Source organism: Bos indicus x Bos taurus, chromosome 18, assembly GCF_003369695.1.
Source record: "Bos indicus x Bos taurus breed Angus x Brahman F1 hybrid chromosome 18, Bos_hybrid_MaternalHap_v2.0, whole genome shotgun sequence".
NCBI classification, from domain to species: domain Eukaryota; kingdom Metazoa; phylum Chordata; class Mammalia; order Artiodactyla; family Bovidae; genus Bos; species Bos indicus x Bos taurus.
The window spans coordinates 15,728,964-15,754,486 of NC_040093.1; the positions used below are offsets into that span (position 1 = coordinate 15,728,964).

Consider the following 25,523-nt stretch of genomic DNA (forward strand, 5'->3'; position numbering starts at 1 on the left):
AGTCTTAGCTGACACCACTTGGAATTTTCCAGCACATAAACAGTTCAAAAAGCAGTCAGAAATTCGGACAGTGTTTATACATAGAATTTGGGGCTCCCCCTCTCTGTCTCTCTCCTCTTTCAATATTTTGCCATCACTACCATCAGATGTTATAATTACCCTAAACTCTGTTCCTTGGTCCTTCAAGTCAGAAAAATACCAATGTTTCTATCTGGGTTTTATCTGCCTCCATGGCACTTTCCAGGGCACCTGCTTTCAGGCCCATAAGTGTGTGTGTGTGTGTGTGTGTGTGTGTGTGTGTGTATATACAAAAAAAAAAAAAACACATGAAATTATCTTCCTCTGGCCCCCTTCAGTATCTGCCTGCTTTATTCACTATCCAGAAATTTCAGGGAATTGGGTTTTTTAAGCATTTTATTTTGAATTTATAGTTGTTATTTTCAGGATGCTTGATCTTATGTGTGTGCTCAGTCACTCAGTCATGCCAAACCAGGCAGCCCGCCGGGCTCCTCTGTCCATGGAATTCTCCAGGCATGGATACTGGAGTGGGTTGCCATTTTCTTCTCCAGAGGATCTTTCCAACCCAGGCATTAAACCCACCTCTCTTGTGTCTCCCGCATTGGCAGGTAGGTTCTTTACCGCTAGCGTCACCTGGGAAGCCCTGTTTGACCCCATAGAAGCTATTCAACCATTACCAGAATCAGAAACTCCTCAGAGCACTTCCAAAGTATGACCACTCAATCCACTTGTAAATTTTGTTTTTCTTTTTTCAAGTCTGCCTCCTTCATCCCTGTTGTCATCTGGCAAACTTTTCCCCTCTCTCTACTCCAAGACCTGCCATTCTTTTGGGAAGGAGGCATTTCGGTGGCCATAGGTGTGAGCTGTCCAAACAAACAAAAAAAACCTTGACTTTCTTTGACCTTCTCTTTCACTGCATTCCAACCAACACTCCTGTTCAACCCACCCTAATTCCTATCATCACTGAAATCTGAAACACAAACATTTCACTCCCTGACCAAAGCCTCTTATTCTCCAGGCTCACTTACCATTTCACTGCCCATGACTTGGATGGTAACAACTGGTTGACCAACTCTTTGGTTAATGTTCCAAAGACTGAAAACTTGATAGAACATTAAGTATCCTTCCTATCAAGATACCTTTTAAACATATTTTTTAATATTTTTTTCAACCTTAGGGGAAGTTTTTTAAAATGACAGGCTATCAGGGGCAGTTTTTTGATCATTCATAAGGAAAAAAAGGTAGGATTTGGCAGTCTAGAGTGGTGGTGAAGAGTATGAAATTTATAATCACACAAGACCATGTCCAGATCTATCTTTATTGGCGATAACACCCAAAGCAATTCACTTCCAACTCTGGGTCTTAGTTAGCTCATTTGCAAAACGGGAATGACAAAACCAACACCATAGGCTTGGTATGAGGACTGTAATAAGATTAGACTCATTAAAAATTTCATACATTAAGATGATAAGTTCAATGAATGATATCATTATCACAGTACTAATATATAAAGTTTAAAACAAGAGGGCTCACTTAAGCTTCTTTTGGGGGAACTCCCTGGCGGTCCAGTGCTTAGGATTCCGTGCTTTCACTGCTGAGGGTGCAGTTTTGATCCCTGGTCAGGGAACTAAAATCCCATAGGCCACGTGGAGCAGCCCCAAAAGAGAAGAAAAAACAAAACAAGACTCTCATTTGGAACTCGTTAGAAGCAGTGGTTTCTCAATCCTGTGACTGTCCCAAGTGCCGCTGAACTGTTTGCTTTAAAGGGTTCATTTTATGTTCTGCATATTTCACTTCAACTTTAAAAAAAGACTCCCTTGTGGGCATGAGCCAGGTTTTTCCTAAGAGTTTTGGGTCAGGCTAGCAGGTAGAGGATGGAAAGTTGATGGATATGGTTGGGAGAAAGAGCAAGAGGGGTGTTGCTGTGAAATACATCTGTTTTGCTCCATCTATCTCATACGTCCAAGACCTGGCTTGGACCACCCAGCTCTCGCTTGGACCACCTGGCTCTCTTCCCTTATTGTGAACTCATCCCACGAGACCCAGTTTAAATGACACCTCCCCTATCAAGCCTTCCCAATCCTCAAACCTAAGTGGCAATTTATTACTAAAAATTACTAACTAATCCTAATGGCATCATTGAGGACTTTAATTTATCCAGGTCTGCTCTGCCACTAGTCTAAGAAATCCCTAAGCACAGGGACTATGCCATGGTTCACTATTCCAAAGTTGAGCTCGTTTTTCTTTTGCCTCAGACCTGTTCTTGACCTGTCTCCCCAAACCAATAAATAACACTACCATCTCTCCCCCACACTAGATTCTTCCCTCAGCCTCACCCCAGTACAGCCAACACAGAATCAAGGAAGAAATAGTTCTTCCTTCTGTATCTTTTTCCATCCCATTCCTCTCTCTCCATCCTCATAGTCCTGTCCTCTCTCACCTGGTTGCCTGTATGAGTCACTTCCTCATCTCCTGGCTTGTAGTCTCATCTCCAAAAATTTGAAAAATCTTTCTAAAACACAAATCTGACTATTTTGTTCCTCTGCTTAAAAGCCTCTGTGACCCCCTGTAGCTTCAGGACAGAGTCCAAACTTCCCACCCCCGCACCCCATCCCCAGATTCGACTCCTGCTCATGGCTCCAGACTCATCAGTGAACATGGCCCCGGATCTCTGTGCTCTTAACAGCTCTCATCCACACTTCATAGGCCTCTGGCCTTTATACAAGCTGACTCTGCCAGCAACTCTCCCCTCCCCACTCTCCCTATCCTCCCATTGAAAAGTCCCTACTGAGGCCTCTAGTAGCTAATCCAGAACCTACAAGGTTGAATCAAATGCCATTTCTGGACTCTGACAGACACCTCTGCCTCCTTCGTCCAAGCCCCAACTCCTCTGCCTGTGTTTCCATCTTGACCTTGACTCCTCTGCCTATGTCCCCCCATCTTGACCTTGACCCCTCTGCCTGAGTCCCCCTGTCGTGGCCTTGACCCCTCTAGCTGTTCCTCCTCCTCCCAGCACTATCCATTCTGGGCTGTCAGTGTCTAGCGACTGATCTGTCTCCCCCTCTGGAGAAAAAGCTCCATGAAGGCAGGTCCCGGGGCTGTCTTGGCCGCCCCTGTGCCCTGAGCATCACCCAGCATAGGCTGGCATGAAGCAGTGGGTTCTGTGAACACCGGTCAAATGCCTCTATTAAAAGGCTTATTAGGAGCCTGGGGATAATACCGTGGGAAGGAGAATTTCCTGAGAAGCTGATCCAATGGGAGTAACCTACCTCAGAATGATCTCAGGACACACACCTGTCCTATGGAGGCTTTTTCTACCCAATTTGATCCTTGAAAACTGAAGGAAGTAATATCCTGAAAAATAAGGGAAATGTTTGTTTGTTTCTTAAGAAGAGAAATGGAGCTGGGCCAGGGCTCTTGGAATCCAAACACAGGGAAGCACAAGCAGAGCTGACATTTCCATGTTTGCAATGTGGCTCACATGCTTACATACACCAGAATACACACACACACAAATCCATACACTCATGTATGGTCATGAGTTCTACAAGCACAGATGGGCACACATAGTCACACATCAAGCTGGACCCAGAGACACACATGTAAATATCCTCTATCAGACATATCCCAAAGCAGGCACTCATGTTACCCACAGACAGATGCAGAGACCGGCGTGCATTCAGCCATACTGGCAATAGACACGTGCACACCCCGTCATGCACTCACACACATAAACACGTATGGATACTCACTTATGCACAAACACACACTCCACAAAGATGCATAAAGTAATACATCAATGTGGACACATGGAAACATACATGCACACACACGCACAGACACCTCAAGAGTGCACCCATAAGTCCACACACATTCAGATGTATAAATAAGGAGGCATCAGAAAAGCTTCATCGAACATTCTACAATGTATCTGACCAGTCCTCATTTAAATTACCAAGGGCATCAAAAACAAAGAAACCAGAAATGTCTGAGAAACTTACAACCGAAAAGAGCTGAAGGAGACATGATAATCAAATAAAATGTGGTATCCTAGAGGAGAAAAGGGGCATTAGGTAAAGGAAGGAAATCTGAATAAAGCATGGACTGTAATAATAATAATGTATTGGTTTATACTTTTAATATGAAACATACTAACCAGAGTTCCCAGGTGGCTCAGTGATAAAGAATCCGCCTGCCTTGCAGGAGACGCAGGTTAGATCCCTGGGTTGGGAAGATCCCCTGGAGAAGGAAATGGCAACCCACTCCAGTACTCTGGCCTGGGAAATCCCATGGACAGAGGAACCTGGAGGGCTACATTTCATGGGGTCACAAAAAGAGTTGGACATGACTTAGCAACTAAACAGCAACAACCATACTAACCATACTAATGTAAAATATTCAATAATTGGAGAAACTGTGTATTGGGGGAAGGTGTAACATGGGAATGCTCGATTTTTCTGTGATATAAAATTCTTTAAAATAGTCTAACTTTTTTTCAGTGCTCTTTTATCTTTTTATATAATACAAAACTTTACCAACCACTCAATACTTTTACCAAAAGAGGATGGAAATGGCCTGGCCTTGACTTACAGAATTCTTTCCATTGTAGTACAATGTAACTAATTAACCTCACCTACCATCTAGACTGAGGATCCCAACTGCCTGCATCTCAGAGGTACAAAATAAAAGTCTATTAATTCAACTAAAAGATATGTCTCTAAATAAATAAAGAAGGAGAAAAATGACTGAGGCATCTAGGAAAACCCACTGGGCAAAAATGACACAAATATAAACAGATCCAGAAGCACACAAGAAGGTTGAAGGGCAGGCTGACCTGCAGGGGAGGAGAGAGAGCAAGACACACAGAAAGTCAGACACGGGGGGACAAAGACAAAGCACAACGCTGGGCAAAGCCCTGGGCAGAGTTCCACACCTGTCCAGAGAGTCTAATCCTGGCCCACTGCCTAACCACCATCCCTCCAGGAGGTGCCTAAGAGATCCACTTCCTAGCACAGCTCTAGGAGGTACAGTTTTCCTTTGTTCGTTTTTAAGAAGAGACGTCTTTATTTTATCTTATTTTTTTGGTGGTGCCGGATCTTAGCTGCTGCGCGGGCTTTCTCTAGTTGGGGTGCGCGGGGGCCACTCTTCGCGGCAGTGCACGGGCTTCTCATTATGGCGGCTTCTCATTACGGCGGCCTCTCTTGCCGCAGAGCACTGGCTCTAGGCACGCGGGCTTCCGTAGCTGTCGCTCTCAGGCTCGAGAGCGCAGGCTCAGTAGTTGTGGCACCGGCTTGGTTGCCCTGCAGCGGGTGAGACCTTCTTAGACCCCAGGGATCGACCCTGTGGCTCCTGCATTGGCAGGCGGATTCTTTACCACTGAGCCACCAGGGACGTCCAGGGAATACAGTTCTGCTGTCCGGAGGAAGAAATGGGGAGGGAGCTTCCCGCAAAACTTTCTCTTTCTCCTTTTCCAAAGGAAAAACTTTAGAGACTTTGTGCTGGACAATGTAAAATACAGAGGAATGCTTACAGAAGCTCTTATCTGTGGCCTTCATTGCATGGATTAATGGTAAGAACGGATAATATTGACTGAGTGCTTACTGCCGTACAGCTCAAACCTACTGCAGCCATGCATTAACCTACTGATTCCTTACCAAAAGAGACTAAGAGGTGGGTACCATCATTGGCCCTATAAGGTCCAGAGAGGTGAGGTTATCTGTTCAAAGTGACCCAACCACAGAGGGGATTCCAATCTATGCCTTCATCTTGCTCTTAACCACTGTTCCATTGTCCTGACAGGGACACTGAGACCCAGCAAGGAGAAAGGATTTTCCAGGGTTCACCACTAGCTACTCGTTAAACTGTTTGTTGTTGTTGTTTTTAACTTTTTTCAGTGCTTTTTATTTTTTTATATTATACAAAACTTTACCAACCACTCAATATTTTACCAAAAGAGGATGGAAATGGCCTGGCCTCACCTTACAGACTTCTTTTCCATTGTAGTAAAATGGAACTAATTAACCTCACTTTCCATCTGGACTGACAATCCCAACTGTCTGCATCTCAGATACACAAAAATAAAGTCTATTAATTGATTACGGGCTACTACTCTAGAAGCCCATATCCAGGCCACCACAGGCTAGCACGTGTCCTGCCTGCCTCCGGGAGATACAACACGTGATGATGCACAGTAACCTCTTGCTCCATGTTCCAGAGCCAACATCAAAGTCAAATTCACTTGACCTCACTGTCCCCCAAGTGCTTCTCCTCCCCACCCAGCTCACAGCAGCCTGTTTGAACACTCAGTGAGTGCCCTCGCTGGTGCCAATCTCATTGAAAAACAGACTCCCCAAATTTCTGCCTCCCTCCTTGTCATGGAATAAGGGGGAAGAGGCGGACGCAGGCATGGGGCCAGCCCAGGTGCAGCTGGCAATCAGGATTAGGGAGACTGATACCTGCCAAGCCGGAGCTAATCCTCTTGTCCTCCTCTTCCCCCTCCAAAACCAACAAACAACTTTCATCTCTTTGCTTTGTTCTCTGCCCTTTGTCCCCTCCCCGAAGGACTCAGAGCTCAGCAGCCTAGAATGATCTAGCAAGATGCCAGCGCCAGGAGTACCAGCCTAACGCACCTGCTCTTGTCCAAGGTTAGAGGTGGCACCTGAGCAGGGTTGTCCGACTGTCAGAGCCTGTCTGGGATCCATCCGGGGCCCCCTCTCAGGCCCACAGAGGATCCATCTCAGCACCCACGGGATGTTCTTATCAGAACCCACTGGGACCAACCTCTGGATCTCTACGGTGACACCCTTACGCTGTCCTGAAGGTAGCCCCTGTGCCTACCCGCAGAGCCCTCTTGATACCACAAGTGGCTCTATTACTGTTTTCCTGGCATCAGGTTCAATGTCAACTTGTGTTTAATCCTAGTGTCTACCCGGGGGCAGGCTCAGTGCCAACAGGATACCCTACCTCCCCAGGGCTACCTGATGCCAAAAGCAGAACCTAATGTAATCCCTGTGTCCAAGGCTGATGCCAACGTCAACACTCACCTGCCTCCAGCCTTGACTCTCACGTGGCCCCAAGGGTGGGCCAGGCTAGTCCATGGAAGGAGAACCAGGAGAGAGTTCCAGTTCCAGCTCCCTCACCTACTACCTGTGTGACCTCCAGCAAGTGGCTTTATAGAGTCCCAGGCTTCTCAACTGCCAAGTGAAGACAATAATGAACCAGCCCTGCTGTTATAGAGAGTCAATAAGATCATGAGGAAGTGGGCGTAATCGTCACAGTACTGTGATGGGCTTAAGTGTCATTATGAAGGAAAAGTGTCAGTGAAGGGGGCACATGGGACCACTCCTCCTTTTTCTTCCCCCACCTTCAGAATCCCAGGATTTCTCTCTGTTCCTGACACTGGAGTTTACCCAAATCTCTCCTGACATAGTCTCCTCTGCCTGCTAACAGCCCTGACACCAGGAATCACCTCTAAAGGGGACTTCACACACCCTCCAGTACAACCTTCTCTTCCAAATACTCCCTTTGCACTGGTGCGTGTGTGCTAAGTCCCTTCAGTTGTGTCCAACTCTGTGTGACCCTATGGACTGTAGCCCTCCAGGCTCCTCTGTCCATGGGATTCTCCAGTCAAGAATACTGGAGTGGGTTGCCATGCCCTCCAGGGGGTCGAATCTGCATCTCTTACATCTCCTACATTGGCAGGCGGGTTCTTTACCACTGGCACCTTCTGGGAAGTTCAGTTCAGTTCAGTTCAGTCACTCAGTTGTGTCCGACTCTTTGCAACCCCGTGAATCGCAGCACACCAGGCCTCCCTGTCCATCACCAACTCCCGGAGTTCACTCAAACTCATGTCCATCGAGTCGGTGATGCCATCCAGCCATCTCATCCTCTGTCATGCCCTTCTCTTCCTGCCCCCAATCCCTCCCAGCATCAGTCTTTTCCAATGAGTCAACTCTTAACATGAGGTGGCCAAAGTACTGGAGTTTCAGCTTTAGCATCATTCCTTCCAAAGAACACCCAGGGCTGATCTCCTTCAGAATGGACTGGTTGGATCTCCTTGCAGTCCAAGGGACTCTCAAGAGTCTTCTCCAACACCACAGTTCAAAAGCATCAATTCTTCAGTGCTCAGCTCTCTTCACAGTCCAACTCTCGAATCCGAAGTGGGGAAACCCAATTCCAGAAAGAGGAAATAAGTGCCAAGCAGGAGACAGAGGGGTCACATGCGTGCCTCTTGCCCACTCTCTCTCTTCTGTCCTCATTATACTCACATGTAAAATTCGAAACATTAACAATAATAGAAATGATATAGTCAACACAGTGGACTTCCCTAAGGATCTGGGTAGGGAACCAGTGGGATGCTGTGTGAATTCTAACCCCTGAAACATTTGGGATTTTTTTTGTGTGGTATCAGATTGATGGTTATTACTACTTCTCAAGCCCCAGCCAGTTCCTCTACCGGTTGAGATTGTGAGTTACTATTCTCCAGTTCTGTGGAAAGTTCCACAGATGCACAGCTCTGGTCTTCACCTCTTGCCCAACCACAGATGGTCAGTTCTATGACCCCCACTGTGACCTCGCTTTGAGGTTCCGATGAAGCTTCTGGCCATCGAGAGTGAGCAACATGTCCAAAATAAAAGCAAGTCAACATCTGGGATCAGATGCTGAGTCCAGATCCAGCTGGACTCTGCTCTCAGGAACCCCACACCCACAGCAGGGGTCCTTTCTCACCTCAAGACCCTCGAATCCATTCCCTGGAATTCCCCCCACCACCATGAGACCCTTCAACCTACATCCCTCCTCACCAAAAGACCCCCAAATCCATATCCTGTCCATTCTAATACCCTTACATCCAGATCTGTGATTTTCACTTTCCCAAGACCTCCAAATCCCTTCTCACTCTGAGGGGCTTCCCTGGTGGCTCAGATGTTAAAGCATCTGCCTCCAATGTGGGAGACCCGGGTTCGATCCCTGGGTCGGGAAGATCCCCTGGAGAAGGAAATGGTAACCCACTCCAGTATTCTTGCCTGGGAGAATCCCAGGGACGGAGAAGCCTGGTAGGCAAGTCCACAGGGTCGCAAAGAGTTGGACACAACTGAACGACTTCACCTTCACCTTCTCACTCTGAGATCCCAAGTCCAAAGCTCAGGGGCTCCCCAAAATCTTCAGTTCTGGAATGTATCTACTGTCTCCTCCAAAGTCCAGAGCCATACAGCAGTCTCTTCCCACAGACCACAAATTCCACCTTGGGGCCCTCTCCTTGTTAACCTGACCTGAGGTCCCCCCACTCCTTCCTGGTTGGCTGGGTCCCAAGCTAGGCAGGGAGAATAGTGAGGCGTGTATATGAGAGGTAAAACAAGACAATTATATAATCAGGACCAAAGTCTGTCCTGCTTTCCCTGGTAGTATAAAAGCCAACCATCTCAGACATCACCACCTGGCCATCACTCCCAGTTGCCACCATGCTGGCCTCAGGGCTGCTCCTCGTGGCTTTGCTGGCCTGTCTGACTATCATGGTCTTGATGTCTGTCTGGCGGCAAAGGAACCTCAAAGGGAAATTGCCTCCAGGGCCCACTCCTCTGCCCTTCATCGGGAACTACCTGCAGCTGAACACCGAGCAGATGTGCAACTCCCTCATGAAGGTATCATGGGGCAGAGATGGGTGGAATGGGATGAAGGGGGGCGGCCTGTCCAGTTCGTCTGCGGCTTTATGGCAGGGGGTGGGCAATGTTGGGCAAGAGTCTTAGGAAAGAAGAAGGGAATTTTAAAGATCCAATACCAGGGTCCTGGGGCTTCCCTGGTGGCCCGAAGATAAAGAACCCATCTGCCAATACAGGAGACCCGGGTTTGATCCCTGCACTGGGAAGATGCCCCAGAGAAGGGAATAGCAACCCACTCCAGTATTCTTGCATGGGAAATCCCATGGACATAGAAGCCTGGCAGGCTACAGTCCATAGGGTCACAAAGAGACAGACATGACTGAGCAACTCAACAACAACAATTGGGGTCCTAGCCAGGAAAGACACCTTGAGATGTCCAGCTCCTTGATAGTCAGAACTTGTGAGGAAATGCATCCCAGTATGTGAGGTCTGGGTGCAGGGCCAGTTCAGAATAGGGGCTACTCCCACTAACTAACTCCCACTCATCTCTATCAGATCAGCGAGCACTACGGCCCTGTGTTCACGGTCCACCTGGGGACCCGGCAGATTGTGGTGCTGTGTGGCTATGATGCTGTGAAGGAGGCTCTGGTGGACCAGGCTGAAGAATTCAGTGGGCGAGGCAAGCAGGCTACCTTTGACTGGCTCTTCAAAGGCTATGGTGAGGGAGACTGAGGGGAAGGGAGCATGGTCAGACAGACTTCGGGGTCCCCAGCTTTTTTCTCCTGACTGCCTCTGCTATTCCTGTCTCCACTCCTGTGCATTGCTGCCTGCCCCTGCCCTATCTTGTCTTAGCTTCTGCATCTCTGTTTCTCCCTGCTTCTCTCTGCTCCTGTTCCCTTTCACTCGATATCTCTTCTTTCTCTGCATCTCTTAGAGCCTCTTGGGATTTCTGCTTTGGAACCCTGGTCCTCTATCTCCATATGCCTTTTGGTTTTTTTTTCTTTTCAGCTTCTGGGCTTCCCCCGGTTTCTCTCTCCTTCTCTCTCTCTTTCATCTTCCTTTGTCTTAGAATCTCCCATTATCTCTGCCTCAAAATCTCCATGCCTCCATCTCTTAGTAACAGTCTCTCTTTCCCCCCAGGGCCTCTCCGTTTCTTTCTCCCTGTTTTTCTCTCGTCTCTTTGTGTGTGTCTGTTAGTCGCTCAGTTGTGTCCAACTCTTTGTGACCCCATGGACTGTACCCAGCTGGGATCCTCTGTCCATGGGATTCTCCAGGCAAGAATACTGGAGTGGGTTGCCATTTCCTCCTCCAGGGATCTTCCCAACCCAGGGATCGAAACCAGGTCATCTGCATTGCAGGTAGATTCTTTACCATCTGAGCCACCAGGGAAGTCCTTTAGAATTTGCTATGGTTATGTCTAACTCCCAGATCTCCATGCATCTTACTTCCCCTCCTTCCGTCCTCTGTCTCCTCTTCCCCTGAGTGTCTCTGTGTCTCTTGGCATATCTGTCTTGCCTCATTCTTTCCGATTCTGTTCTTTGCACTAGGTCTCTCTTTCTGCATTTCTCTGACTCTGCGTTGTTTGTCTCAGTCTGTCTCTTTACCCCACTTCCCTCCCTCTCCCCTTGCTCTCGCCCACCCTCTATCCCTCCGTCCCCTCTGCACCCTACTCTGGCTCTCTACCCTCCTTTTTCCCCCCTTGCTCTCTCTGTCCACCCCTTCTCTCTCTAGGGAGCCCGGGAGCCCGGGAGCCCGGAGCTGGTCTGGGCCCTGCCTCTCTCTGCCCTCATCCAACTCCCCCGCTGCCTCCTCAGGCGTGGCGTTCAGCAACGGGGAGCGCGCCAAGCAGCTCCGGCGCTTCTCGATTACAACTCTGCGGGACTTCGGCGTGGGCAAGCGCGGCATCGAAGAGCGCATCCAGGAGGAGGCGGGCTTCCTCATCGAGGCCTTCCGGGGCACTCGCGGTGAGCCTGGGGGACCCTGGAGTGTGCGAGGAGGAGGGAAACACCCGACGCGGCCACAGCGTTCTGGCCCGGGAAGGAGGGGCCACGCTGGGGGAAGGGTTTAGGGTCCGGCGCTGGAAGTTTAGTTCAGCACTGCCGTGCCCTCCTGCACTTCTCAGACCGCATCAGACCGCGAGCTGCCTCTCCGCTAAATCCCTGTCTCTCCCCAACCCCCTCCGCTCTCATCCCCCCAGGCGCCTTCATCGATCCCACCTTCTTCCTGAGCCGAACGGTCTCCAATGTCATCAGCTCCATTGTCTTCGGGGACCGCTTTGACTACGAGGACAAAGAGTTCTTGTCACTACTGCGAATGATGCTGGGAAGCTTCCAGTTCACCGCTACGTCTACCGGGCAGGTAACCCGAGTCGACCTGGCTCTACCCTGCCCCTACGGCAACCTGCCTATTCCCCCGCCCCCGCACCCCACCCCCCCACACACACAAACACGAGACAGGTGCCCCAAATTCCCATCCTCCCCCAGACAGGGTCCCCTCAAAACCAGACCACCACTCTTGGACAACTCAACAGTGGCACCAGAGCCCAATACTCATTCTCCAAGGACACCTGGATATCTCAAAAGATGCACCCTCCACCAAAAAAGAAGAAAGAAGAAAAAAACCCTGAAGAAAAGATACATGTCCTCAACCCAGCTTTCTTACAAGACAGGTGTCCTCATCCCAGCTTATCTTACTGTACAACAAGTGGTCCCTTTTTAGACACTCCATCTCAAAAAAGGGGAGGGGACCTCTTGGTAGTCCAGTGGTTCCGACTCTGCACTTCCAATGCAGGAGGCATGGGTTCGATCCCTGGTTGGGGAACTAAGATCCCACATGCTGCTTGGCGTGGCAAAAAAAAGAAAAGATATTTTCTTTCCATCTGAATTTCTTAACACCTGGCAAGTGGTCACCTCAGCCTACTTCCTGACTACCTGGACACCTGGTGCTTCAAAATTCAGCCCACCAAAATCATTGGCTATCCACACAGATGTCCCAAACCAGCCCACTGGAATCTCCAGAGAGTGCCTCCTCCCCAGTTCACTTAAATAGCTGAACATGTAGACAGGTACCCCAACCAAGACCCCTAAATGCATAAACACCTAGGTAGATTGTTCCCCACACACCCAAATAAGTGTCCCCTGATCCAACTCATTTCCAGCACCTACAGAAGTGCCCTCCATTGGCCCATATGAATATCTGAACACCTGAACAGGTATCTCCCCACCTTAACACCTGCACCCCAACTCCACTTTAGTACCTCAACACTTGCACAGAAACCCCAACCCAGACCCCCTAAACATCTGGGCAGTTGTGTCCATCTGAGACCACACCAATGCCTAAACACTTAGACAGGTGACCAACCCCTATACAAGTCCCGCCTAAATAGCTAAACACCTGGACAGGTGTCTCCCAACCCAACCTCATCTGAATATATGAACCCCGGGTGTGTTTCTCCAATCCAACATCATCTGAATATCTGAATATGCATCCCAGTCCATCTCCCTGTAATCCTTGGACAGGGGCCCTCACACATAACTCATTGTGAAAACACATGCCCATCCAGCCTCATCAAAATATGTAAACATCTGGGCAGGTGCCTGTAACCCAGTACCTGCCTTGCCCTGAGACAGGGCCCACTCCCACCAGGTCCTGCACACTGACAGCCATCCTTCCCTCCCCTTCTCCCCTCCCCATCCTCAGCTCTACGAGATGTTCTACTCAGTGATGAAATATCTGCCAGGGCCACAGCAACAGGCCTTTAAGGAGCTGCAGGGACTGGAGGACTTCATAGCCAAGAAGGTGGAACAAAACCAGCGCACGCTGGACCCCAACTCCCCACGGGACTTCATCGACTCCTTCCTCATCCGCATGCAGGAGGTACACCCTCACAGCCAGGATGAAGAGGTCCAGAGCCAGGCAGAGGGAAATCAAGCTGGGGGTGGAGGAGAACAGAGGCCCATTGAAATCACCCCTCCCCCAACCTAGTAATAACTCACCGACTCTATGGACAGTTTGAGTAAGCTCCAGGAGTTGGCAATGGACAGGGAAGTCTTGCATGTGGCCATCCATGCGGTCGCAGAGTTGGACACGACTGAGCCACTGAACTGAACTGAACTAACCTAATAATCTTCACAATCCCAGTGATAATTAACCATCACTCTTCCACTACTGGAGTTCCCAGGTGGCACCAGTGGCAAAGAACCCACCTGCCAATGCAAGAGACATAAGAGATGCGAGTTTCATCCCTGGGTCGGGAAGATCCACTAGAGGAGAACATGGCAACCTACTCCAGTATTCTTGCCTGGAGAATCCCATGGACAGAGGAGCCTGGTGGGCTACAGCCCATGGAGTCACAAAGAGACAGACACCACTGAAGTGACTTAGCACGCAGGCCCCAGGGGTTAGGACTCTGCATCCTCAGTGCCAAGGGCCCAGGGTTTAATCCCTGGTCAGGGAAGATCCTGCAAGTCACATGGCACAGCCCCCCCAAAAAAGGAGGGGTTTAATTTGAAAAGGTAATAAAATAGAGTGTTGTTACTTGCTCAGTCGTGTCTGACAGTTTGCGACCCCATGGACGGTAGCCCACCAAGCTCCTCAGTTCATGCACGGGATTCTCCAGGCAGGAATACTGGAGTGGATAACAATTCCTTTCTCCAGGGGATCTTCCTGATCCAGGGATTGAACCCGAGTCTCGTGCACTGCAGGCAGATTCTGTCTGAGCCACCAGGGAAGCCCCTATAAAATAAAGAGACAGGTCCAAAGGGAAAACCCCCAGAAGGGCCCTGAGAGCATAGGGCTTCACGAAGCCCTCCATCCATGCAGGAGAAGGAGAATCCCAACACGGAGTTCTACAGGAAGAACCTGGTGATGACAACACTGAACCTCTTCTTTGCGGGCACCGAGACGGTCAGCACGACCATGCGGTATGGCTTCCTGCTGCTCATGAAGCACCCAGATGTGGAGGGTAAGGCTGGAGAGGGTGGGGAAGCGGGCACCACGGACCCCTCCCCCAAATTCCTCTGAGCCTGCTGCAATGGTCCCATCTCTCACAGGTCCATGGACCCTCAGACACGCTCTGCTCTCTAAAGACTAGGTGATGTTTGGCTGATAAGCACCAGCCAAGTCTCACCAGCTGTTAAAATATTGAAAATATCTGCACTGATTGGTATATAGTTCCTGCGGCTGACCCAACCAAGTGCCCACCGCCCCCTCCTCCAGATATTCCCCAGGACTCTTCCTTTGCACCTCCCCTGTGATTTCCATAGGACCAGGTGAACAAGGTGGGCTTCCCTGGTGGCTCAGTGGTAAAGAACCTGCCTGCCAGTGCAGGAGATGCAGGTTCAATCTCTGGGTCAGGAAGATCCCCTGGAGAAGGAAATGGCAACCCACTCCAGTATTTCTGCCTGGGAAATCCCGTGGACAGAGGAGCCCGGCAGGCTACAGTCCATGGGGTCACAAACAGTCAGACACGACTGAAGCAACTAAACAACAAGAAAGAGAACAAGACCCTGCACCAACAGTGTCTACAGCCGACGTCGGATCTGAGTGGTCTGCATCCACATCACACATGGATGTCATGCATGTTGTACATATTTGGATTTTCATTCCTGCCCCGAGTCCCCTCAAGAGCTAAATACGTTCTCCCCCCTCCCCTAGCCAAAATCCATGAGGAGATTGACCGCGTGATCGGCAAGAACCGTCAGCCCAAGTTTGAGGACCGAGCCAAGATGCCCTACACAGAGGCTGTGATCCACGAGATCCAGAGATTCGGAGACATGATCCCCATGGGCTTGGCTCGCAGAGTCACCAAGGATACCAAGTTTCGAGACTTCCTGCTCCCCAAGGTGCTGCCCCACTCAGCCCGCTCCCTGTGACCCTAAACCCCATTCCCCTTAGAACCTTCCCAGCCCATGACCCACGGGACCCACTCCCCTAATCAAAGACTTTCCCCACTACCGTGTCCCTGCCACCTTCCCCCTTGGAGACTCCTGAATTCCAGACCTCCCCAAGACCTCTTACCTCAAGGAATATGAACCCTATGTGCCTCCCAAATTTCTGTCTCAAGGGAAATGAACCTCATTTCCCCTAGACCTTCAAGGACATGATCTCATGTCCCCCAAGCATCCTGCCTAGAGGGACACGAACCCCACGTCTCCCAAAATTCCTTTCTCAGGGAACATGACCTTCCCACCCCCTCAACCTCCTGCCATGGGAGGCATTAACTATGTGTCCCCGAAACCATCTGCTCCAGGAGACACAGAACCCGTGCTTTTCAAACTTCCCTTCTCAGGGGACATAAGCCCCATGTCAGCCAAACTTCCTGTCTCCGAGGACATGAATCTCGTGTACCCCAAAGCACCTCCTTCAGAGGACCCCAACTCCCATGCCTTCCCTTGTCCTGACCTCGGACACCCAAATTCCCCCTCTGCCCACAATGTGCTTTCGTCATACCCATCCCCTACTCCACCTTATCAAAGTCCCCTCCCTCCTCTCAACCAGGGCACCGAAGTGTTCCCTATGCTGGGCTCTGTGCTGAGAGACCCCAAGTTCTTCTCCAACCCCCGAGATTTCAATCCCCAGCACTTCCTGGACGAGAAGGGGCAATTTAAGAAGAGTGATGCTTTTGTGCCCTTCTCCATCGGTAAGAGACACTGCCAACTCAACACCCACAGGGGCCTCCTTTATCTCTAAGGCTTAACCTAGCTTCTTTCTCCAGCTTGGAAGTCCTTCTTACCATATACCCTGGGGCCAATCAGCAATCCCCATAACTACCAAGAGCCCTGGCCAAAGCGAAAGAAAAGGAATGATCGTACCCGTTTCGAAGATGGGGAAAATCAAGGCCCAGAGTGAGAGATTTAAGTCCAAGGTCATTTAAATCCTTCAGATTCTTAGGAAGGCAATGACAGCAGTAGCCATATTTGAGTGTGTATTTAAGGGCAAGGGGTATCCAAAGTTCCAATTGCTACAGTCTGGGCTCATCCCACCAAAAGTTCTAGGCAAACAGGCTCAGAGAGGAGTAGCAACTTCTCTGCAAGTCTCTCCAGCCTGGATATTCCAGCCCTTCTTCCCTGAGAGGACGCAGCTGGGGGTCGGTAGTGGGGGTCGGGCAACAGTGAGAACAGGCCTCACCTCCGCGCCTCCCACTCTGGTCCTTCAGGAAAGCGGTACTGTTTCGGAGAAGGCCTCGCCAGAATGGAGCTCTTCCTCTTCTTCACCACCATCATGCAGAACTTCCGCTTCAAGTCCCCACAATCGCCCCAGGACATCAACGTGTCCCCCAAACTCGTGGGCTTTGCCACTATCCCTCCAAACTACACCATGAGCTTCCTGCCCCGTTGAATCAGGGCTGTGCCCGGGTGGGGCTGGTGGGAGGAGCAAATAGGGGAGGGAAGGGCCTGGGCGGGGGTTAAGAGGGAGGGGCGGGGCTAAGGATGGGGAAAGGAGGGGTAAGGGGAGCGGAGGGGAGGGGCTAGGGGCGGGGGTAGGGAAGGGGCGGGGCTGTGGATGGGGAATGGTGGAGGGTGGGGAGGAAAGGGCAAGGTGGACAGGAGAGAAAGAAACAGAACGACTCTTTGTTCAGCTTGCTAGAGATGAGATGAGAGGGAAACTATTATACTTTGAATAGTAACTATAGCAGATATTATTTATTAAGCAAGTATTCTGTGTCAGTTCTATGCTTAAAGTATCTTAAACTCACCTCACTTAATGCTCACAAACCTACCGTGATAGGGAACAGTATCTATGCCCATTTTACAGATAACAAAGATGAGGCCCAGAAAGTTTACATCTATCTGAGGTCCCACAGAACACAAGTCAGTCAGTACTCAGCAAGTACATGAATACAGATGGCCATACTTAACCCACAGTCCTTGGATAGCATCCCCTCCTCAAGTGAAAACACAGCAACTTACTATATTATTACACAACCTGAACTGCTCTGTCCAGGGGACTTTTCCAGAGTCCTGATAGGCAGCTCACCTGGCTTCACTACGCACTTGCCTATGCTCTTCCCAACTCGGGCACACTTTGGATGACAGAGAGTATTTTGTGCCTACCACCAGATAAGGCTACTGTGTCCGACGGGAGTCAGACTGTTGTTGGTGTTGTTTTTCTGGATGTGCTAGGTCTTCACTGCTGCACGCAGGCTTTTCTCTAGTTGCAGCAAGCAGGGGCTACTCTTCATTGCAGAGCTTGGACTTCTCATTTTGGTGGCTTCTCTTGTAGCGGAGCACGGGCTCTAGGGGCACGGGTTTCAGTAGTTGTGATGCACTGGTTTAGTTGCCCCATAGCAAATGCGATCTTCCCGGACCAGGCATGGAACCTGTATCTCCTGCATTGCAAGACAGATTCTTAGCTACTGGACTACCAGGGAAGCCCTAGAAGTCAGACTCCTTAATAAAATGGATGGGGAAGAGAAGCTCTTTCGGAGAAATGCCAGAAGTTTGGTAGTGGCGCAGCCATGTCTCTGTGTGTGCATGTGTGTGGATGCACACGGGCAAGTATATGATCGCCTGTTCTCCAGAGTATATGCAGGAAGTCATATTTCCTATGGGTTTCTGAAGGTGGGGCTCTCTCTGATGGATCTGAAATCTGTGGTGTGTCTCTGAATCACCTGCTTACTCTCAGATAAGTTTGTGTATGTCCTCTTGGAAGTGGCATCCTTCATCACTGCACAGCCTGAAAATTCATAACACATCTGTTGCCCTAACGGTCCGGGAGTGAGCAACGAGAATGAAGACAGAACACGAAATCTGGTGCAATGGGTCAGGGGACCTGCAGCCTCTGTGGGACTGAGGTGCAGAGTCCACTTTGAATCCAGCTTTTATTCCTAATCGCAGACTACAAGACTTTCTCAGATCTTATCTTTCTCAAGACACGTGCTGTGTTAATCACGTACTCGTAAATGTCATGGACTACACTGACATAATCCAGATCTCCTTGTCTTTACCCCAGGCCGTTCCCTTCTGGGCTAGTCTCGGGAACAATCAGCAAGTGCACAGGCAGCGTTCATGTCTGACGCCAACCTGGTGTTCCAAGGTCCATGCTTTCATGATCCCAGTCATACTCTCTTCTGGGTCGGGCCTTGGGGTTTGTAACAAGGTGATTATTTTTAAGAAAAACACGCAGTATAATCATTAACACAGTTTCTTAATATATGCTGTTTTTCCAGGTGTTATTTCTGTGGAATTTCGCAAGGTTGTGAAAGTACAGTATTAGAAATTCCCACTACACACATCAGCTTTAGATCTTTGTATTAGACCACTGGTTAGTTCTAACCTTAGATCTAAATACTACACAAGTGTTGCCTCCACAAAACTTGCCACACTTGAAGGACTAGTGATTTGAGATCGAGTGAGAGGAAATCTGGTCCTTTGAACCCTGCAAGTTTCCTAACAGGCTGATTCTCAGGATTTTCAATTTCCATTGTCTGTGTTTGATCACTTGGGTTCCATGAATTGGCTGCTTCATACTCACTGGGAGGAGCTAAGAATCCACAGTGTCACATTCTTTATTATTACAAGCACGCTATTAAACAATTCAGTGAAGTGAAAAGTGAAAGTGTTAGTCATGACCAATTCTGTGCGACCCCATAGACTGTAACCCGCCAGGCTCCTCTGTCCATGGGATATCCCAGGCAAGAATACTGGAATGGGTTGCCATTTCCTTCTCCAGGGGATCTTCCTGACCCAGGGATCAAACCCAGGTCTCCTGCCTTGCAAGCAGATTGTTTACCACTTGAACCACGAGGGAAGTCCCTAACAATCCAGAGTCAGAATCAAACCTTATCCATCCATATACGTGGTCACTTTAAGAGGCTTCCAGAAACCACACCTGGGAGAAATCTCAGAATCGTGGCTTAACTAAACTATTGAATCTTGGAACTGCAGAATCCACAATCGTAATCATGGGATCTCAGGTTCCCACAACCTTAGACTCAGAACGTTTGAATTACTGATGCTTGGAATTCTTGAAGCACAGAATTTTAGCATCAGAGTTTCCCCTGCCCACATCCTTGGGAACTGCATTCTTAGTCCCTCTGGTGGCAAATGTCCATTCTCCAAGTTGAAAGTTCCTTCTGAGAAAGAGTTAAGAGAGAAAAGGAAGGGCTGGAGCTAGCTGGGTTCTGACAATGAGGCACATTCTCCAGGGAAATGTAGAGTGGCTAGTGGGTCTTTGTCTAGCAAGAAGGGAGACGAGAGGGAAGAGAGAACAAATGTTAATCTCCAGAATCTCAAACTTACACTTGAAAAGGGAAAAGCGGGAATCGATCAAGGCATCACCAAAGGTGCCAGGAGAAGTCACATTCTAGCCCCCAGTGCATCCATGTCACCTGTCCAGAGAGATGCTCCCAGCTTTGTCGCTCTGGAAGGGCCAGTGACCCAACCCAGCAAAGAGACAGTGCTGGGGTGGAGGTGTGAACAGAGGCCCTGGATTCTGGTCCAAGCTTTGTTGCTATTAATAAGTCCTTGGGTCTTCCTGAGCCTCTCTCTGGCCTCTTTCTCATCTGACTCCTTCGTCACAAGAATTACTTGAAGATTGAAATATGGTGTAGTGCTGAACTTTAAAACTCAAAGGCTGCAGGGATGAGAGGATGAGAGTAGTGATGTTTCTGTGTAGCTTGGTTTTCACTATTGTCTTCTGCCGAGCCAAGAATCCTTAGACATCTGTTGTTGCCATAATGACAACCACAAGCAGCGTGTGTTGGGTGCCTGCTATGAGCCAAGCTCTGTGCTGAGCCCTTTGTATGAGCATCACAAGCTGGGCTTACATCAACAGAAATATATCGTCTCACAGTTCTGCAACCTAAACCCCAAATCAAGGTCAGCCAGATCATGCCCCCTCTGAAACCACTGGGGAATCCTTCCTTGCCTCTTCTTAGTTTTCAGTGGCTTGCAATAGTCTTTGGAGTTGCTTAGCTTGCAGCTGTATAATTGCAAAATCTGCCTTTGTCATGACATGGTATCTTCCCTGTGTTTGTCTCTCTTCACATGGCCATCTTTTTGTAAGGATACCAGTCATACTCCAGGATGACTTTATCTTTACTGATTCTATCTTCAGTGATTCTTTTTCCAAATAAGATCACACTCTTAGGTACTGGGAGTTCAGACTTCAGCATAGCTTCTTGACACAGTTTAATCCATAACACCACTTAGGCATGCACTCATTCAAACCAGACATCTTACAAGTGTCTGCAAGGTGAGACTAGAATGATCTCACGTTACAAATGAGCAGAGGGACTTAGAGGAAGTTTAAAGAATCTGCCCAGGGACTTCCCTAGCAGTCCAGTGGGACCAATGTAAGGGATGTGGGTTTGATCCCTGGTCTGGGAACTGAGATCTCACATGCTGAGGAGTGACTAAGCCCGCACACCTCAACTAGAGAATTTGTGTGATACCACGAAAGATCCCACATGACACAGCAAAGATCCTGAGTGCCGCAGCTAAGGATTGACAGAACCAAATAAATAAATAATTTTTTTTTTTAAAAAAAGAAGCTGCTTAAAGTAACACAGGACACAACAAAGGCAGACAGCTGGGTTCCAGTGCGCCTCTCTGGAGGTTCCAATGATGATTCAGATCGACCTCCTGCCCTCAGAGGAATTCTGAAAGAGGGGAATGGTGCTTGGAAGAAATGTTTTGAAGAAAGGAGGTAGAGGGATGAAAATGCAGATGTCATATCACCCCTGATTCAGATGCCTAATGTGCCATGTGTGGCTGTTCCCAGGACGCATGCAAACCTGTATAAACATGTGCACAGAGATACCTGTATAACTGACCCAGTGCTTTTCTTACTCATGAGAGGTATGCTGATATTTTGTATTGTTTTCTGTCTTATTTTTTTAATGCTGGTGACAACCCCTCAAGCTGCTTTTATGACTCATCAGTTTGATTCAAACTGCAGTTTGAAGAGAGAAAGCTTAAAAGATAAATTCCAAACTTGCTGAGTTAGTCTCCAAGATCCTTTCCAGTCTGGGTTCTGCCCTCCTCTCCCAGTCTCATTTCATGACATCCATCCCATGACACTAAACAGATCCTATTCCCCAAGCTCACCAAACTTCTGTTACTGTGAGTGGATTCATCACATCTGCAAGCATTTGAATTGACTGTTCCCTCTGCCTAGAATGCCATTCCTGCCCTCTCTGCTGAAGGGAAGGACTGTTGTTGTGGTGATATTGGCTGGAATAACAAGCCAACAGGAAAGAAAGAATCCTTTCTTCTTCTACCAGGGTCATTCCATTCTCCTCTTAATGGTCCAGTGGGACCCAGCAGGAAATGAAGAGAAAAAAATGGTTCCCAAGATTTCCAAAGAAGTACCACAAAGGAAAGTATCAAAACACGGCTTTGACGTGTAATTTTTCAGACAATGTTGGCTATGATGGCTACTTAGCATCCTTCTCCACAATCTCTTGCAGAAAACAGAAAATAAGGAAATACTTCTCAACTTATTTAAGGAGGCCAATATTCCCTTGATGCCAAAGTGAGACAATGATAGTACAAAACAGGAAATTACAGACCAATATCCTTCATAAATACAGATACAAAAATTGTCAACAAAATATTAGCAAATCAAACCCATCAACATATTTTCAAAAAAAAAGAGCAATATAGCCAGTGAGGTTTAGTCCCCGGGTAAAGGCTGGATCAACATTCAAAAATGAATGTTGACCAAGGAACAGATGCAATTCAACCAAGAAAGTATATTCTTTTCAACAAATGATGCCAGAACAGTTGAATATCCACATGGATAAAAGAAATGAATCTAGACACAGCCCTGACACTGTCTACAAAAATCAATTCAAAATTGATCAAGGATCTAAATGTAGAATGGAAAAGAAAACTTTTAGAAGATAACAGAAAATCTAGGTGTCCTTGGGTCTGACAATGACTTCTGAGACACAACACCAATTGATAAATGGACTATAATAAAAATAAAAACTTCTGTTCTGCAAAGGACAGTTAAGAGGATGAAAAATACAAGCTACAGACTGGGAGCAAATGCTTGCAAAGCACATATCTGATAAATGACTTGGATCTAAAATATACCAAAATAAAAAGACATAAAATTGGACAGTAAGATAAAAACAACCCAGGGACTTTCCTAGTGGTCTAGTGGCCAAGACTCCGTGCTCCCAATGAAGAGCGCATGTTCCATTCCTGGTCAGGGAACTAGATTCCACATGCTGCAATTTAAAAAGATCCTTCATGGTGCAACCAAGATCCAGCACAGCTAAATAAATAAATGTTTCTTGAAAAAAAAAAAAAAGAAAAATGAAAAAGCAAGGCAAAAATTCTGAACAGACACCACACCAAAGAAGATGTGCAAGTATTGTAAGAAACAATACTTGACATCACATTTCATTAGGGAATTAACAAATCTTAAAAATACTGAGCTATCCGGGATACACATCTACTGAACAGCTAAAATCCAAAATACTGACAAGACCAAGTGCTGGCAAGGCTGTGGCACAACAAGTATGCTCACAGATTGCTGGTGGGAATGCAAAATGGTTCAGCCACTTTGGAAGACAATTTGGCAGCTTCTTACAAAGCTAAACATTGTCTATCATATGACCCAGCAAATGTACTCTTTGGTATTTACACAAATGGGTTAATGAATTCCTATTCTTACATTTCCTTGAAATCAAGTCCCAGCTCCTTTTTGCTTAATATCCCTTTCCTCAATTTATCTCTGCCCGCTCTCATTTTAGTATAAGCAGTAAGAAGAAAAAGAAGAGAAAGTCGTTCAGTCTTGTCTGACTCCGAGACCCCATGGACTGCAGCTCACCAGGCTCCTCTGTCCATGGGATTCTCCAGGCAGGAATACTGGATTGCTATGCCTTCTTTCAGGAGATCTTCCCAACCCAGAGATCAAACCCAAGTCTTCCAGCCTCTACTCCTTATACGACTCCAAAGTCACCCACACTTTAGGTGTTTGTTACAGTGGCACCCCACTTTTTTAGCATTCTACTTCACAGGCTTCCCAGGTGCTGCAGTAGTAAAAAAATCTGCCTGCCAACACAGGAGATGCAAGAGATGCAAGTTCAATCTCTGAGTGGGGGAAGACCCTCTGGAATAGGAAATGGCAACCCATTCCAGTGTTCTTGCCTGGAAAATTCCATGGACAGAGGAGCCTGGTGGGCTACAATCCATGGGGTTACAAACAGTCAGACATGACTGAAGCAACTTAGCAGGCACACACGGAGGAAGAAATGTATAAATATGATCAGATTAGAGGTAACTACCCTTCCTCTGAAGTATATCCAATGATGAAAGAAAAAAAGAAGGAAGGAAGAGAAGGAATGAGGGGGGAGAGAGAGAGGGGATGCCAGGGAAGAGAAAGAGAGCTCTGGATACAGGAAGAGAAAACAAAAACTGGAGGGACTTCCCTGGTGGTCCAGTGGCTAAGATATCGTGCTCCCAAGGCAGGGGGCCTGGGTTCAATCCCTGATCAGGGAACAAGATCCCTCATGCCACAACTAAAGATCTCACATGCCCCAACGAACATGGAAGATTCCATGGGTCGCAACTAAGACCCAGAGCAGCTAAATAAATAAACTGGAAAAAAAAAATCCCAATTTGATCTAAGTGGAAGACCAAGATTTATAGAGAGAATTTGTACATTCAAAAGTTAAAAGGGCATAGACACTCAAATATAACAACAATTATACACTAACAAATTGAATAACCTAAATAAAGTAGACAAATTCCTAGAAACATTCAACCTACCTAGAGAGACTGAATCATGAAGAAACAGAAATACGAACAGATCTACATCTAATAAGGAAATTAGTCATCAAAAATGTCCTGTTAAAGAGAAGCCCAGGACCAGATTGCTTCATTGGTGAATACTATGAAACATTTAAAGAAGAATTAATGCCAATCTTTCTTAAACTCTTCCCAAAAAATTGAAGAGAAAATTTTCACAGTGTTTTGAACATCAGTTTTAGCAATATCTTTCTGGATATGTCTCCTCAAGCAAGGGAAGCAAAAGCAAAAAAAAAAAAAAAAAAGACTCTGGGTTAACACAAAACTGAAAAGCTTCTGCACAGTAAAGGAAACCATCACCACAAAAAAGACAACCTATTGAATAGGAGAAAATATTTGTAGGTCATACATCTGATTAGGTGTGAAACCCTAGATATATAGAGAACGCATACAAGGAACAATAAAAAACAAACAACCCATTACAAATGAATAGAAGAGCTGAATAGACATTTTTCCAAAGAATACATACATATGGCCAAGAAGCACAAGAAAACAGTATTTTGTTACTAACGTTCATACTGTCTAAAGTGATTTATGGACTCTATGCAATCCTTATCAAAATCCAAATAGCATTTTTCACAAAAACAGAAAAAAGCAAAAATTAATATGGAGCCACAGTTCAGTTCAGTTCAGTCGCTTGGTCGTGTCCGACTCTTTGTGATCCCATGAATCACAGCACGCCAGGCCTCCCTGTCCATCACCAACTCCTGGAGCTTACCCAAACTCATGTCCATTGAGTCAGTGATGCCATCCAGCCATCTCATCCTCTGTCATCCCCTCCTCCTGCCCCCAATCCCTCCCAGCATCAGGGTCTTTTCCAATGAGTCAACTCTTCGCATGAGGTGGCCAAAGTGCTGGAGTTTCAGCTTTAGCATCATTCCTTCCAAAGAAATCCCAGGACTGATCTCCTTCAGAATGGACTGGTTGGATCTCCTTGCAGTCCAAGGGACTCTCAAGAGTCTTCTCCAACATCACAGTTCAAAAGTATCAATTTTTCGGCGCTCAGCTTTCTTCACAGTCCAACTCTCACATCCTTACATGACCACTGGAAAAACCATAGCCTTGACTAGACAGATATGGAACACCAAATAGCCTAAATAACCTTGAGGGGGTAAAAAACAAAGCTGGAAGCATCACACTTCCT

General features: G+C 47.6%; 1 protein-coding gene across 1 annotated transcript; it reads left to right on the forward strand.

Moving 5' to 3' along the window:
- The first annotated feature begins 9,438 nt into the window (after positions 1–9,438).
- LOC113876483 (cytochrome P450 2A13) lies at positions 9,439–21,382 on the forward strand. The gene is made up of 9 exons (XM_027515754.1): positions 9,439–9,656; positions 10,170–10,332; positions 11,429–11,578; positions 11,812–11,972; positions 13,314–13,490; positions 14,436–14,577; positions 15,270–15,457; positions 16,113–16,254; positions 16,771–21,382. Exons 1-9 carry the CDS (start codon positions 9,477–9,479, stop codon positions 16,950–16,952), a joined length of 1,485 nt encoding a protein of 494 aa, XP_027371555.1. The 5' UTR covers positions 9,439–9,476; the 3' UTR covers positions 16,953–21,382.
- The last annotated feature ends 4,141 nt before the right edge of the window (positions 21,383–25,523 follow it).

What these genes read in the sequence shown, in the direction of transcription:
- LOC113876483 (XM_027515754.1), top strand. Translation starts at nt 9,477, where the DNA reads ATGCTGGCCTCAGGGCTGCTCCTCGTGGCTTTGCTGGCCTGTCTGACT. An exon ending in CCGCTACGTCTACCGGGCAG is followed by an intron (nt 11,973 to 13,313) that starts GTAACCCGAGTC and finishes CCCCATCCTCAG; the next exon opens with CTCTACGAGATGTTCTACTC. An exon ending in GAGACTTCCTGCTCCCCAAG is followed by an intron (nt 15,458 to 16,112) that starts GTGCTGCCCCAC and finishes CCTCTCAACCAG; the next exon opens with GGCACCGAAGTGTTCCCTAT.